The sequence below is a fragment of the Acipenser ruthenus genome, chromosome 41 (assembly GCF_902713425.1).
Source record: "Acipenser ruthenus chromosome 41, fAciRut3.2 maternal haplotype, whole genome shotgun sequence".
Lineage (NCBI taxonomy): Eukaryota > Metazoa > Chordata > Actinopteri > Acipenseriformes > Acipenseridae > Acipenser > Acipenser ruthenus.
This window is the reverse complement of record NC_081229.1, coordinates 1,664,268-1,679,341: the sequence shown is the minus strand read 5'-3', so window position 1 is coordinate 1,679,341 and position 15,074 is coordinate 1,664,268. Positions and strand designations below refer to the sequence as shown.

The following is a 15,074-nucleotide window of genomic DNA, read 5'->3' as shown; positions in this document are numbered from 1 at the left end:
TTGCAGTGAATTAACCCATTAAGCATTGTCCTCTTCTGAGGACAGGCTACTTTCTAATTTTTTTGGAGACAAAAAAAAACAAAAAAAACACGTAAAAATTCTATTTGTTATTTAGTCCTCAACTTTTTTTTTGTGGGGAGAGTAATTTGAGCACATGTAACACTTAAAATTCTTAACAGGATTTGTATATATATATAAAAATTCCCTCCTCCCTTTTTTAGCTCAAGATTAAACAAATGGTCCTTGTCACTTATGATGAACCCCATAGATTTTGAAATATCACATTATTTTAATGTCAGTTTTTCATGCAGTATATGGGAAAACTACAAAGCGATGGTATGTAATTCAGTAAACCGTAACATGATTCCGCAGGTTTCACTCGACTTTCTGAAGCAACATTTGATGCAATTCTAAACAGTGATAGCATCATTTCTGGCCAAAGCCTTATGCAAACACTTCACACCTTTCTCTATATATCTGCAGAACCGTTTATCCAAATGCAAAGAAACTTGCTTTTAACAGGATTAAGTTATGAAGAACATCATAGTCAGGGCAGCAGTGTGGAGTAGTGGTTAGGGCTCTGGACTCTTGACCGGAGGGTTGTGGGTTCAATCCCTAGTGAAGAACACTGCTGTTGTACCCTTGAGCAAGGTACTTTACCTAGATTGCTCCAGTAAAAACCCAACTATATAAATGGGTAATTGTATGTAAAAATAATGTGATATCTGTATAATGTGAAATAATGTATAATGTGATATGTTGTAACAATTGTAAGTCGCCCTGGATAAGGGCGTCTGCGAAGAAATAAATAATAATAATAATATATAGGAGGGTGTCTGTCCGTCACACAATTAAGACAGTGTACTTAAATTATTGCGAGGACTAAACAATGCATTCCTGACGCCAATGGCAGTCTGTGTGTTTTTTTTATTTTTGGGATGTCGACTGTGGATCGTGACTAGCACGCACGTTCATCGGGGGCAGTCTGTCTCTCCCGCTAGCCGTCCAAGGAGGTGTTCTGGCTGGGTCGGATAGGATGGCTCCCGCGCTCTTCCTCTGCGCATCCTTCACCCGCGATAGCATCACTGCTTGCGCTCACTATCAAAGGATCCCGGCAGCCAGCACTGGGACGCTCCACACGAGCTTGATTTCCCGTCTGGACCGCTGCCACGGCTTAGAGGAATGGACAGGATAGCGGATCTGAAATACTGTGACATAAGCGCTAAAACACACTGTAGACGTTTGCTGTGACTGGAGACTCCTACTCGCAATGCTTCTAAGCAGTATTCAATAAATCAACCGATTCATGATTTCAGACACTGATATTGATGCGATCCAGCCCTCTGAAATGTCTTTATAATATATAGCACTAGACCCTGATATTGATGCGATCCAGCCCTCTGAAATGTCTTTATAATATATAGCGCTAGACCCTGATATTGATGTGATCCAGCCCTCTGAAATGTCTTTATAATATATAGCACTAGACCCTGATATTGATGCGATCCAGCCCTCTGAAATGTCTTTATAATATACAGCACTAGACCCTGATATTGATGCGATCCAGCCCTCTGAAATGTCTTTATAATATACAGCACTAGACCCTGATATTGATGCGATCCAGCCCTCTGAAATGTCTTTATAATATATAGCACTAGACCCTGATATTGATGAGATACAGCCCTCTGAAATGTCTTTATAATATACAGCACTAGACCCTGATATTGATGAGACGACAGCCCTCTGAAATGTCTTTATAATATACAGCACTAGACCCTGATATTGATGCGATCCAGCCCTCTGAAATGTCTTTATAATATATAGCACTAGACCCTGATATTGATGAGATCCAGCCACGTGATGCAAAAACATTATCAACATAATTGTAATGACTGCAAACATTATACAAATACATTGGACGCTTCTTATTTCAGGTTTATTTTTAAAATGTAATAGTTTGCATGCTTTGTTAATTTTCAGCTTGCATTTAGAGAAGTCAATGAACCGTTCACGCACATCCTCCAAAGCTGTCCACAGCTGTGCTTCTCGTGATGGTGGGCGGGGGACGCGGGACCGTGGGACGGGGGGATAGCATTGGCGCCTGAGAGGGTAGGGTCTGATGTCTTGTTCCTTTGTGTGTGTGTGTGCGCGCAATGGTCCCGAATTGAAAGCGCTTACCGGTGGTGGACGTGCTGAGATTTGGGGTGTGATAAGGAAGGGGTGCCGCGAGTATGACGTGCGTGTTTCAGAGTTCTCTGCTGGCTATAAAACGTGGTGGCACAGCCCGTCTAGGTGACAGGTCGGGTTATTTAACAGCAGAATAGCCGCTCAGTAAGCCAGTTTGAGCATCATTAGAATTTTACAGCTTTTGCAACTTTATTTTGGAGAAGGAGCTTCATATTCGTCATGACATCCGTGAGCATGTTTATTTGGGCAATGTGGCTGGTTGCTGCAGCTGGTGAGTCATATTATTATTATTATTATTATTATTATTATTATTATTATTATTATTATTATTATTATTATTATTATTATTTAAACGGGTTTTAAATTGTAAAACAAGATTTCGTTTCCTCAAAATCCACTGTCACTAAAGTTAACACAAAGTTACACGTTAGGCTAAATTCTCAAAGCTATTTACTTCATTTCGTCGTGAGCACATTTTTATTTTCAGCAAGGACAAACGGACCCAATAAAGAGACCAAACCTGAAATAAACAGGCAAGACTTTTAATTCAGGGGCTTGAATGAAGGATTACGTTGTTTACTGTTCGTTTTAGACGTTTAGTTAGTGTTTTCCATTCTGAGAGAGAGAGAGCGAAAAAAAATCTGATGACGATTTAATTAAGTACCTTTGAGAATCTACCTCGTTGTTTTTAAACGTTTTTGCTTCAGTGAAAAATGACTCTTTTATGCATTTAATTTTAATTGAAAAAAAATGAACCTACCGAGCATAGTTTGAATAAAATAAAATAAAAAGTTTTTAAATATGATCAGTATCAATTTAGAAAATCTAAGTTCACCTGGTGAAAAAAATACTAGAACTTGCTCGGAGTTTACTGCACTCTACAACTTTAGTGATAGAATTTGATCCAGGGATTTCTGCACTCTAGAACATTAGTGCTGGAATTTGATCTGGGGATTTCTGCACTCTAGAACTCTAGTTCTGGAATTTGATCTGGGGATTTCTGCACTCTAGAACTTTAGTTCAGGAATTTGATCTGGGGATTTCTGCACTCTAGAACTTTAGTTCAGGAATTTGATCTGGGGATTTCTGCACTCTAGAACTTTAGTGCTGGAATTTGATCTGGGGATTTCTGCACTCTAGAACTTTAGTGCTGGAATTTGATCTGGGGATTTCTGCACTCTAGAACTTTAGTTCTGGAATTTGATCTGGGGATTTCTGCACTCTAGAACTTTAGTGCTGGAATTTGATCTGAGGATTTCTGCACTCTAGAACTTTAGTTCTGGAATTTGATCTGGGGATTTCTGCACTCTAGAACTTTAGTTCTGGAATTTGATCTGGGGATTTCTGCACTCTAGAACTTTAGTTCTGGAATTTGATCTGGGGATTTCTGCACTCTAGATCTTTAGCACAGAGAGGTATGCTAAAGCATAGGGAAGCACTGTAAAGCACAGAGTGGTCTGGTAAAGCATAGTAAAGCACAGAGAGGTCTGGTGTGTTTATAATTCTACTCTTTTTCCTCCTGAATGTTTCTTATTGTTCTTTTAACTGGAACCAAAATAAACAGGCATTTTGATCTGCGTGTAATCAGGGAAGTCCAGACTGTTGCTCTTCCATGAAATGTTTATTGCAGCTCACATTAGCGTCCAGAACTGAAAGCAATACAGGAAGAAATTGAGCCTTCCCCAGGAAGCAGGTGCTAGAAAAGGATCGCTCACCAAGGCGTGCTCCAGACCCGCGTTCTGTCCCCCTGCCAGAATAAACAGCAAATTACACACCACTTTCATTTCTCGTTTATGCCGTACTGTAAATGCTATTGTCTTGGTAACTGTGGATTCCAAATGTGGGACTCTACATCGATCTCTAGTGCGTCGTGTCTTTCTTTGTGCTACATTTGAATTTATAATTAGTATTGGCAAAAGTTAAAAATAAGGTAATCAGTAGTATATTACTTCTATAAAAAAAGTAATCAGTAATCTCTAACAGATTACTAAAAGTAATCAGTAATCTCTAACAGATTACTTAAAGTAATCAGTAATCTCTAACAGATTACTTTTTGAATTACTTTAACATCCCTCGAAATATTTGTTCCAAATCCTCTCTTTGTTGCTTTTTGTAGCCCAAACCACAAACACTTTTTTTTTTTTATTGATTACGAACATCCAATCCTGAATTCTGAGGTTAAGAGAAATAAAATCATTTGAGGATCATTTCCTGAGCGCTGAATTCACCGGCTTCAAGATAAGATTCGGAGGTGAAACTGCAGATGGCAAGACTCTTTTTTGTATCCCTTGCTTGTAGATGCAAAGAAGGAGGTAGAGATTATTCCAGCATCGGGAGACACCCAGCTTCACAGCATCAAGCTGTTTCTGTGCAAAGGTCGGTAACAGATTTTTAATCCATTGTTTGGTTACACTTCCCATTGTGTCTCTAGTTACTGTGCATTTACAGAGTAGTTACTAAGTGAATTCAGGTGGACTTTACAATGTTATTATGCATAGTTACAATGTACTTACTGTGTAAATCTTTTTTTGCACACTAGAACCCTAGCTCTATTATTATTATTATTATTTATTTCTTAGCAGACACCCTTATCCAGGGCGACTTACAATCGTAAGCAAAAACATTTCAAGCGTTACAATACAAGTAATACAATAAGAGCAAGAAATACAATAACTTATGTTCAAGCAAAGTACAAGTGTGACATACCACAATTCAATAATACAGCAGGTAATAGTGATAGTTACATCAGGATATGATTAAATACAAAGTACTACAGGTTAAACACTTGGCAGATTACAGTATTCTGAAGTACAGGATTAAATGCAGTAAAATAGGGGGCTGATAAGAGCAAAATAAAGCACATTTACATGAAGGGTGATAGTGTCCCAGGATACAAACGGAGGAGTTCTACAGGTGCTGTTTGAAGAGGTGAGTCTTAAGGAGGCGAATGTGGTCAGGGACTGGGCAGTCCTGACATCTGCTCTAGCCTAGACCCTAACCCTAACCCGGTCTCTAACACTGCTTTTTGTGTGACCTGCTAATGGTTTTGATCGGGTCTCGGGTTTCTTTGAATTGACTTTCTTTGTGTTGCTTCGCAGTGAAGGGGGGTGAAGCTGACATGAAATGGCTTGACCCGAACGGAACGGAAATCGAGGATGGAGAAGACCAACGATTCACAGTGGAAAAGATCGATGAGACAACTAGTACACTGCTGATCAATAGAGCAGAAAAGAACGACAACGGAATCTATACGTGTGTGTCCACCTTTGAGGACGGGACAGCAGAAAGAGTCACTGTCAATATAAAGGTTGTCCGTAAGTAAAAAACATCATTATTGCTGGCTTTCAAGTACAAGGGGTTACCTGTCGATTCGATTGGTTGATTTTTTTTCCCCTCTCGATTCCAGCTCCTCCCACTGCTAGGATTTCAGAAGATAGCGTCAACGCGACAGCTGGCTCCACCTCCAGCATCACCTGTGTGGTGGAGGGGGATCCGCAACCTCACATCAACTGGACCAGGTAACTAAAGCCATCCTCTGTACTACATGGCGTTACCCCTTCAGAGTATGTGACTGGAGTTCTTCTTTAGAATACCATGAGCCTTTTCTACAATCAGGGATCAGTCTTGTATAAGTAGCTGGTGAAAACTACAAAGCGACGGTGTGTAGTTCAATATGTTAACGTAACGTTATTCCAGCAGGTTTCAATCGACTTTATGAAGCAACATTAGTTCATTCTATAGGGTGGTGATGCAAAGAGTTGAATATATTTATAATATGCATTTCTTAGCATTTATGAGCCACGTGGGGACCATGGGTCCACCCAGGGGACTTTTTCGACCTGAAAAAAGAAACAAGGACCAGGGGTCACAAATGGAGATTAGATAAAGGGGCATTCAGAACAGAAAATAGGATGTACGTTTTTGCACAAAGAATTGTGAGGGTCTGGAACCAACTCCCCAGTAATGTTGTTGAAGCTGACACCCTGGGATCCTTCAAGAAGCTGCTTGATGAGATTTTGGGATCAATAAGCTACTAACAACGAAAACGAGCAAGATGGGCTGAATGGCCTCCTCTCGTTTGGGTTGGGGTATCACCTGCATCTTCTGTTTGTCTGTTTTCTCTCAGGAACGGAAGACCTATTAAAGCGAAACCCGGGCGGTTTGGGTTTAACTCGGACCAGAGCGTTCTGACAATCTACGCAGTGGAGAAGACGGACGAGGGGCAATACACCTGCATAGCCACCAACAAAATCAACAGCTCCAGTGCCAACGTGACCCTGCACGTGTCAGGTACAGTGCTTACTAGGACTGTGCGGATAGTCTGAGAATCCTAGCAACTCTCTTGACTATGTTTAGACCCTTTTCATGCATGTGATATTGAAAAGAGCTACACAAGTGCAACTTGAAAATAGTTGGAACCAAAGGCTGGCCAACTTGGATTTGACAAAAATAGGACAGCTCAATATTAGAGCTTCAGAACGCACCCACAATGTAAGGGAAAAGGAAAAATTAACAATCTCTCCAGCTGATCACTCTTAACCCATCTAGTGCCCAGAGTGCGCGGCGGTGTGCGTTTTTTTAGTTCTGTACAATATCTTTTTTTCGTTCCAGTGAAACCGGAAGTACAGCTTGAAAGGTCCAAAGAGGCGCGACCCCAGGAAAGTACTTCAATCACATGTAATGCCACAGGAGACCCCCTTCCCACAATGCACTGGGTCCGGAAGGGCAACAAACTGGTGAGGACCCTTCTGGAAAATCCCTCTGAAAAGGTCAATGTTTTGCTCCCTTCTGATGATGATGTAGCAGACTTGCTAAAGTTTCAAAGAGTAGAAGTTTATTAAAGACAGGACTTAAGGCTTTGAAAATGAGGCCCAATAAGGAGTGATGTCGGTGATGTTTTTGTGTGACAGCTTCTAAGGATTTTACTGAAAACAAAATTATTATTATTATTATTATTATTATTTATTTCTTAGCAGACGCCCTTATCCAGGGCGACTTACAGTCGTAAACAAAAATACATTTCAAGAATCACAGTACAAGTAATAATGCAATTAAGAGCAAGATAAATACAATGACTTTGGTTCTAGCAAGTACAAGTGTGACCAAATTCGATTCGATAACAGAGCAGATAGTTACATCAGGATATAATTAAATACAAAATACTACAGATTAAATAACACATAACAGATTACAGTACTCTAAAGTACAGGATTAAATGCAGTAAAATAGGGAGCAGATAAGAGCAAGTAAAGTGCATTGAAGGAAGAGTGATAAAGTGTCCAGAGGGAAGAGGAGTTCTACAGGTGCTGTCTGAAGAGTCTTGAGGAGGTGCCGGAAGGTGGTCAGGGACTGGGCAGTCCTGACATCTGTTTGTCCTGACAGAATGCTTTGTGTATGAAATTAGAAGTAGTTCATCCATGAATTGGTTGTTCTGATTATCGTGGCAGAGGAGCGGGAGGAAGTGTGATAGCGCAGAGGGTTTGAGTACACCGCTGCTCATGAAAAGTGTTGGACGATGGCACTGACGACAGTAGGGCTGTTTAGCGTGTGTCCTTCAGGTTTAGTACCTCTGTTCCTGTTGCCTCCAGGTCCCTGATAGCCGCACCGAAATCTCCCAGCAGCCCCTCTCGTCCACTCTCACCCTGCAGAAGGTGGAGCCCTCGGACGGGGGCATCTACACCTGCGTGGCCACTAGCCCGGTCGGGGAGGACAGACAAGACGTCCTTGTACAGAGTAAGGCTGTGTCTTAATTAAATCATCCCTCCCTACACCCCCTAAACCATCGTTTTTAATTGGTATTTTAACCTGGCCCAGTCGGTTGAGATCATGGTAGACTTCTTCATACTGATTTCTCTCTCTCTCTCTCTCACTCTCTCTCTCTCACTCTCTCTCTCTCTATCTCTGTCTCTGTCTCTCTCTCCGTCTCTCTCTCTGTCTCTCTCTCTGTCTCTGTCTCTGTCTCTCTCTCCCTCTCCCTCTCCGTCTCGCTCTCTCTCTCTCTCTCTCTCTCTCTCTCTATCTCTGTCTCTGTCTCTCTCTCTGTCTCTCTCTCTGTCTCTCTCTCTGTCTCTCTCTCCCTCTCCCTCTCTGTCTCTCTCTCTCTCTCTCTCTCTCTCTCTCTCTCTCTCTCTCTCTCTCTCTCTCTCTCTCTCTCTCTCTCCCCACAGCGATCCCCTTCACCCCAGACAACGTGAGAGCTAATCCAGGAGCCGCCTCTGTGGATATTATAATGGAGATGCCCAAACCGATCGAAGGAGCCGAGATCCTCCGATACAAACTGCAATGGAGAGAGGAGGGCAGAAGCCAGTGGAGCACAACGACTGTGGAAGCCAACAGTAAGAGAGACGGTCCTGTACTGTAGAGTCAAAATGTATTGGGAAATCATAGGAAAGAAAATGCATTGGAAATGTTAAACCTGTTTTCTGGAGGGGGTGACTCGGGCATAAGTAGGCTTGAGCAAGTCGCTTAACCTTCCTGTGCTCCGTCCTTCGGATGAGACCTAAAACGAATGAGATGTTTGAAACTAATAAGTAGAGCTGCTAACTTTAGAATGATTGAAGCGCTGAGGCAGGTGCAGGAATGTCTGGGGACGAAGGAAATGTGGAAAAGTTCCTGCGTGACGCTTTTACTTCCTCGCAGATTCCCTAACCATCGCTGGCCTCCTCTCCGACACATCATATGAGGTGCGAGTCGCTGCCATTAACAAGATAGGAGAAGGAGGCTTCTCTGCGCAGAACAAGGTCCGCACCCTGGCAAGCAGTACGTATCACCAGCCAGCCCCTATCCCAACGGGGCTGCAAGGAAATGCATTATTTCTGTATTAGTCTGTGTGAAGGAGCACCCACACACACACACTGCACTCACACACAGCAAGGATTTAAGCAGAATTAAACGAGTTATTATTATTAATTTCTTAGCAGGCGCCCTTATCCAGGGCGACTTACAATTGTTACAAGATATCACATTATTTTTACAATTACCCATTTATACAGTTGGGTTTTTTACTGGAGCAATCTAGGTAAAGTACCTTGCTCAAGGGTACAGCAGCAGTGTCCCCCACCTGGGATTGAACCCACGACCCTCCGGTCAAGAGTCCAGAGCCCTAACCACTACTCCACACTGCTGAGTTATGGAGTCCAATAATTAAAAATTAAAATTTCTGTTATAACAAAATATAAACCACCCGCCATAGCATTGTCAATAGGGTGTAGTGCCGCTGTGATCCACCAGGACAGCCCTGTTTCAAGGAGTTCACATCCTTTCACCGCTGTGGGCCTGGAGAGAGTCCAGCACTGAGCAACGAGACTAATCCCACAGAGAAGACAGATAGGCACTAGATAGGTCTGGGGACATACCCTGGGCAGTGAAGGGTTAAACCCATCTAGTGCCCAGAGTGCGCGGCGGTGTGCGTTTTTATAGTTCTGTACAATATCTTTTTTTTGTTCCAGTGAAACCGGAAGTACAGCTTGAAAGGTCCAAAGAGGCGCGACCCCAGGAAAGTACTTCAATCACATGTAATGCCACAGGAGACCCCCTTCCCACAATGCACTGGGTCCGGAAGGGCAACAAACTGGTGAGGACCCTTCTGGAAAATCCCTCTGAAAAGGTCAATGTTTCGCTCCCATCTGAAGACGATGTAGCAGACTTGCTAAAGTTTCAAAGAGTAGAAGTTTATTAAAGACAGGACTTAAGGCTTTGAAAATGAGGCCCAATAAGGAGTGATGTCGGTGATGTTTTTGTGTGACAGCTTCTAAGGATTTTACTGAAAACAAAATTATTATTATTATTATTATTTATTTCTTAGCAGACGCCCTTATCCAGGACGATTTACAGTCGTAAACAAAAATACATTTCAAGAATCACAGTACAAGTAATAATGCAATTAAGAGCAAGATAAATACAATGACTTTGGTTCTAGCAAGTACAAGTGTGACCAAATTCGATTCGATAACAGAGCAGATAGTTACATCAGGATATAATTAAATACAAAATACTACAGATTAAATAACACATGACAGATTACAGTACTCTAAAGTACAGGATTAAATGCAGTAAAATAGGGAGCAGATAAGAGCAAGTAAAGTGCATTGAAGGAAGAGTGATAAAGTGTCCAGATGGAAGAGGAGTTCTACAGGTGCTGTCTGAAGAGTCTTGAGGAGGTGCCGGAAGGTGGTCAGGGACTGGGCAGTCCTGACATCTGTTTGTCCTGACAGAATGCTTTGTGTATGAAATTAGAAGTAGTTCATCCATGAATTGGTTGTTCTGATTATCGTGGCAGAGGAGCGGGAGGAAGTGTGATAGCGCAGAGGGTTTGAGTACACCGCTGCTCATGAAAAGTGTTGGACGATGGCACTGACGACAGTAGGGCTGTTTAGCGTGTGTCCTTCAGGTTTAGTACCTCTGTTCCTGTTGCCTCCAGGTCCCTGATAGCCGCACCGAAATCTCCCAGCAGCCCCTCTCGTCCACTCTCACCCTGCAGAAGGTGGAGCCCTCGGACGGGGGCATCTACACCTGCGTGGCCACTAGCCCGGTCGGGGAGGACAGACAAGACGTCATTGTACAGAGTAAGGCTGTGTCTTAATTAAATCATCCCTCCCTACACCCCCTAAACCATCGTTTTTAATTGGTATTTTAACCTGGCCCAGTCGGTTGAGATCATGGTAGACTTCTTCATACTGATTTCTCTCTCTCTCTCTCTCTCACTCTCTCTCTCTCTCTCTCACTCTCTCTCTCTCTCTCTCTCTATCTCTGTCTCTGTCTCTCTCTCTCTGTCTCTCTCTCTGTCTCTGTCTCTGTCTCTGTCTCTGTCTCTGTCTCTCTCTCCCTCTCCCTCTCTGTCTCTCTCTCTCTCTCACTCTCTCTCTCTCTCTCTCTATCTCTGTCTCTGTCTCTCTCTCTCTGTCTCTCTCTCTGTCTCTCTCTCTCTCTCTCTCTCTCTCTCTCTCTCTCTCTCTCTCTCTGTCTCTCTCTCTCTCTCTCTCTCTCTCTCTCTCTCACTCCCTCCCCACAGCGATCCCCTTCACCCCAGACAACGTGAGAGCTAATCCAGGAGCCGCCTCTGTGGATATTATAATGGAGATGCCCAAACCGATCGAAGGAGCCGAGATCCTCCGATACAAACTGCAATGGAGAGAGGAGGGCAGAAGCCAGTGGAGCACAACGACTGTGGAAGCCAACAGTAAGAGAGACGGTCCTGTACTGTAGAGTCAAAATGTATTGGGAAATCATAGGAAAGAAAATGCATTGGAAATGTTAAACCTGTTTTCTGGAGGAGGTGACTCGGGCATAAGTAGGCTAGAGCAAGTCGCTTAACCTTCCTGTGCTCCGTCCTTCGGATGAGACCTAAAACGAATGAGATGTTTGAAACTAATAAGTAGAGCTGCTAACTTTAGAATGATTGAAGCGCTGAGGCAGGTGCAGGAATGTCTGGGGACGAAGGAAATGTGGAAAAGTTCCTGCGTGACGCTTTTACTTCCTCGCAGATTCCCTAACCATCGCTGGCCTCCTCTCCGACACATCATATGAGGTGCGAGTCGCTGCCATTAACAAGATAGGAGAAGGAGGCTTCTCTGCGCAGAACAAGGTCCGCACCCTGGCAAGCAGTACGTATCACCAGCCAGCCCCTATCCCAACGGGGCTGCAAGCAAATGCATTATTTCTGTATTTGTCTGTCCGAAGGAGCACCCACACACACACACTGCACTCACACACAGCAAGGATTTAAGCAGAATTAAACGAGTTATTATTATTTATTTCTTAGCAGACGCCCTTATCCAGGACGACTTACAATTGTTACAAGATATCACATTATTTTTACAATTACCCATTTATACAGTTGGGTTTTTTACTGGGGCAATCTAGGTAAAGTACCTTGCTCAAGGGTACAGCAGCAGTGTCCCCCAGTTTGGATTGAACCCACGACCCTCCGGTCAAGAGTCCAGAGCCCTAACCACTACTCCACACTGCTGAGTTATGGATTCCAATAATTAAAAATCCCTCTTTTACAGCTTCGACACAATAAAGATGCCACTAGTTATTAACAGAAATGTCATTTGCAGCTGAATGCTGATACGGACTGTGGGATTAAATTTCAGGACATGTTTTATATTTTCAATCATGTTGCGTTTTGCATATTTGCCTCATTTTAATATTAATATGTTTTTTTTTTTTTTTTACTTTGGGGTTTCCCATGGTTCAATCATCATCATCCTCATCCAATCCGATCCCTCATTGCAATCACGTGATCCTCCATATGACATCATCCCTTGATGACCTCATTTCCACTGCGCTGGCTACATCACTTCCACTGTGTCATCTTTATCCAGAAGGTAACTTCAGAGGGGGAGGATGGTGGGGTCTCAAATCAAGGTCTGCTAACAGAATCTGTTATAACAAAATATAAACCACCCGCCATAGCATTGTCAATAGGGTGTAGTGCCGCTGTGATCCACCAGGACAGCCCTGTTTCAATGACTTCACTTCCGCTCACCTCTGTGGGCCTGGAGAGAGTCCAGCACTGAGCAACGAGACTAATCCCACAGAGAAGACAGATAGGCACTAGATAGGTCTGGGGACATACCCTGGGCAGTGAAGGGTTAAAACCATTGGGGGATTTAGGCAGGAACAAGAAAAGAGGTCTTGATAGCGTGAGGTCTTAAGTGGTCTTAAGTGGGCAGCATTTTCTAGGACAGTGGCTTGTTCGTTCCAAATGGGCTGCCTGTTCTTAGCTGAGCTGCTGCAGCGGCTGCATTGCATCCCCTCACCTTGCCTGCGTTTTGCTTCTGCAGTCGCGCTGTCCGTGTCTGAGAAGCCGGGCGTCGGCACTGGCGGAATTGTGGGCATCGTCATGGTGATCTTCCTGGTGCTGCTCGTCGCCGTGGATACCACCTGCTACTTCACCAATCACTGCGGCCTGATGATGTGCATCGCGGTCAACCTGCTGGGCAAGAGGCCACCGGGGGCCAAGGGACTGGACGAGGAGGAGAGGAACGTGTCCACAGTGTGAGTGACCAGCCTGGGGCTCCCCGGGTCTCCCTTGGACTCCCTGGGGCTCCAGACCTTGCTTAGCTAAATTTCCTTTTCCACTGCTGGCTTGGGTTCCAATCCAGGCTATATATACTTAGAAAGCTGTATTGAGTTACAGAGTTTATCTACACACACAGCAGTGTGAAAAATGTATTAGAACACCTCATTGTGTCTTATTATTAAGCACCGAGGTGCTTTACAACGGGAGTCTTATTTCCATCCCTGCAGGCATTGGCCATAGCTTACAGCGGGTTTGCTTTACCACACCTCTCGTGGGGGGGGAGGGGAGGGCTTTCCAGGGCTTGCCTGCGCTTCACCGTGCTTTATCACACCTCCCTTTGCTTTCGCCCTGGGAAACGGACGAGCTCCTCATGCCGTTGCTTTTCTGTCAAACAGCGACGTGGGACTGAAAGGGTTAAGTGCGTCGCAGGGGGGCGCCCCGAATCAACCGAACGGGGTTCTGAGCGAGGTGACGTGTGACAAAGCGCCCCTCACCGGATTTGAGTAGGTCAAGCAAGGGTGGACACGCTGGACACGGGCTCTCCAATGTTCCACAAAAAATACACCGTGAATCGAAATGAGACGGGGATTCACCCACGAGGGGCGTGCCTCAGACAGACCATGCTGCGTTACGTTATCGGGTTCAATAAAGTTTCAAAGGAATGAAATATAACTTGTTTTTATTTAGTTCAGAAACGTGTTACACGTCAGCCACGTGTTTACGTCACCTACTTGTTCCCAGGGACTATCTAACAATTACCACTTCGTTTTATATTAAGGCAACAAGGGCTCATCTATAAATGATCACATGTCATTACAGACCAGGGTTCAATTCCGATAGTAATTATGCGATTATGATTGCAATTATGACGCAATTTTAATTGTAATTGTATTTGGTGTGGAATCTTGTCCTCCAGGCGTAATAATAATAATAATAATAATAATAATAATAATAATAATAATAATAATAATAATAATAATTGACAAAGCTTCATATTTCATTGTAATTATGTAAAACCACAGTATATAATTGATGGAGTTCAGTATATCTGTGTATTTTCAAACACTTGAGCTCGTTTGTTTTAATTTTTTATTAAAATAGTATGTTTGTTGTATGTGTATGTGTGCCTGTGATTTGTTATTTAAAATTAGGACCAGATAACAAGAACCTGTAGGGTCAGAGTGACATTATTAAATGATCGGGTTTTTGGTGTTTGAAACTGTTCATAGCAATTATAAGGGCACTGTTGTAAGGCGATTATTTTTGTATTATTATTTACGTTACGACGGATCTTACTGTGAATAATTGTAGCTCACAAAACACCGCCAGAATCCCCTTTTGATTCGGGTCTGACATTTCGCTTCACGGGTCATTTTTTGCTTCCCTTGATTAAAATTTGGAGGATTTTAATTTCTTTAAGCAAGCGATTGAATTTATAATTTGGTTTTGTTTTCAGGAAATGTTCGCAGTAAGAGGACCCTACACTTGAGTCTGCTAGACCAGGACACAGAGCGCCGATGGGAGTCACAGTTTTTGGGACCGAAGTTTTTCAAGACAGTTTTAATTACACAGCGAATCTCACAAGCCCGCACTGAATATCACTGTTGAAAACACACACACGAATCCATTATAACAGCTCGCTTAACAACAGCATTGTTCTCAGAGGAAGAAAGAAAGCGCTCACGGCACAGTTATAAAACCCAGGATTTCGATCAGCCTTTCTTTCAATTCCAGATCTGGTATTGAATTTTAGAATGCGTTAGAAAATCGATTCTATGTCAGGTATAAGAGATCAGCCTTCGTTAAGTATTTGTAAAAACAAAAACGCAGTGCGTCTTGGTATCTTGATGCCATACTGTAC

The 15,074-nt window shown here is 43.2% G+C and overlaps 1 protein-coding gene across 3 annotated transcripts; it reads left to right on the top strand.

Moving 5' to 3' along the window:
- The first annotated feature begins 2,264 nt into the window (after window positions 1–2,264).
- Window positions 2,265–15,038, top strand: LOC117433898 (neural cell adhesion molecule 1-like). Of its 3 annotated transcripts, none has more exons than XM_059011012.1 (16): window positions 2,265–2,458; window positions 4,486–4,563; window positions 5,286–5,501; window positions 5,594–5,705; window positions 6,314–6,477; window positions 6,799–6,923; window positions 7,776–7,920; window positions 8,355–8,522; window positions 8,827–8,946; window positions 9,636–9,760; window positions 10,607–10,751; window positions 11,198–11,365; window positions 11,670–11,789; window positions 12,975–13,188; window positions 13,609–13,716; window positions 14,670–15,038. In XM_059011012.1, exons 1-16 carry the CDS (start codon window positions 2,407–2,409, stop codon window positions 14,683–14,685), a joined length of 2,076 nt encoding a protein of 691 aa, XP_058866995.1. In that variant the 5' UTR covers window positions 2,265–2,406; the 3' UTR covers window positions 14,686–15,038. The 3 variants fall into 3 exon arrangements, with proteins under 3 accessions (XP_058866995.1, XP_058866996.1, XP_058866997.1); XM_059011013.1 differs by having other exon boundaries at window positions 13,609–13,720; XM_059011014.1 differs by lacking the exon at window positions 13,609–13,716 and having other exon boundaries at window positions 2,269–2,458.
- Window positions 15,039–15,074: the final 36 nt, after the last annotated feature.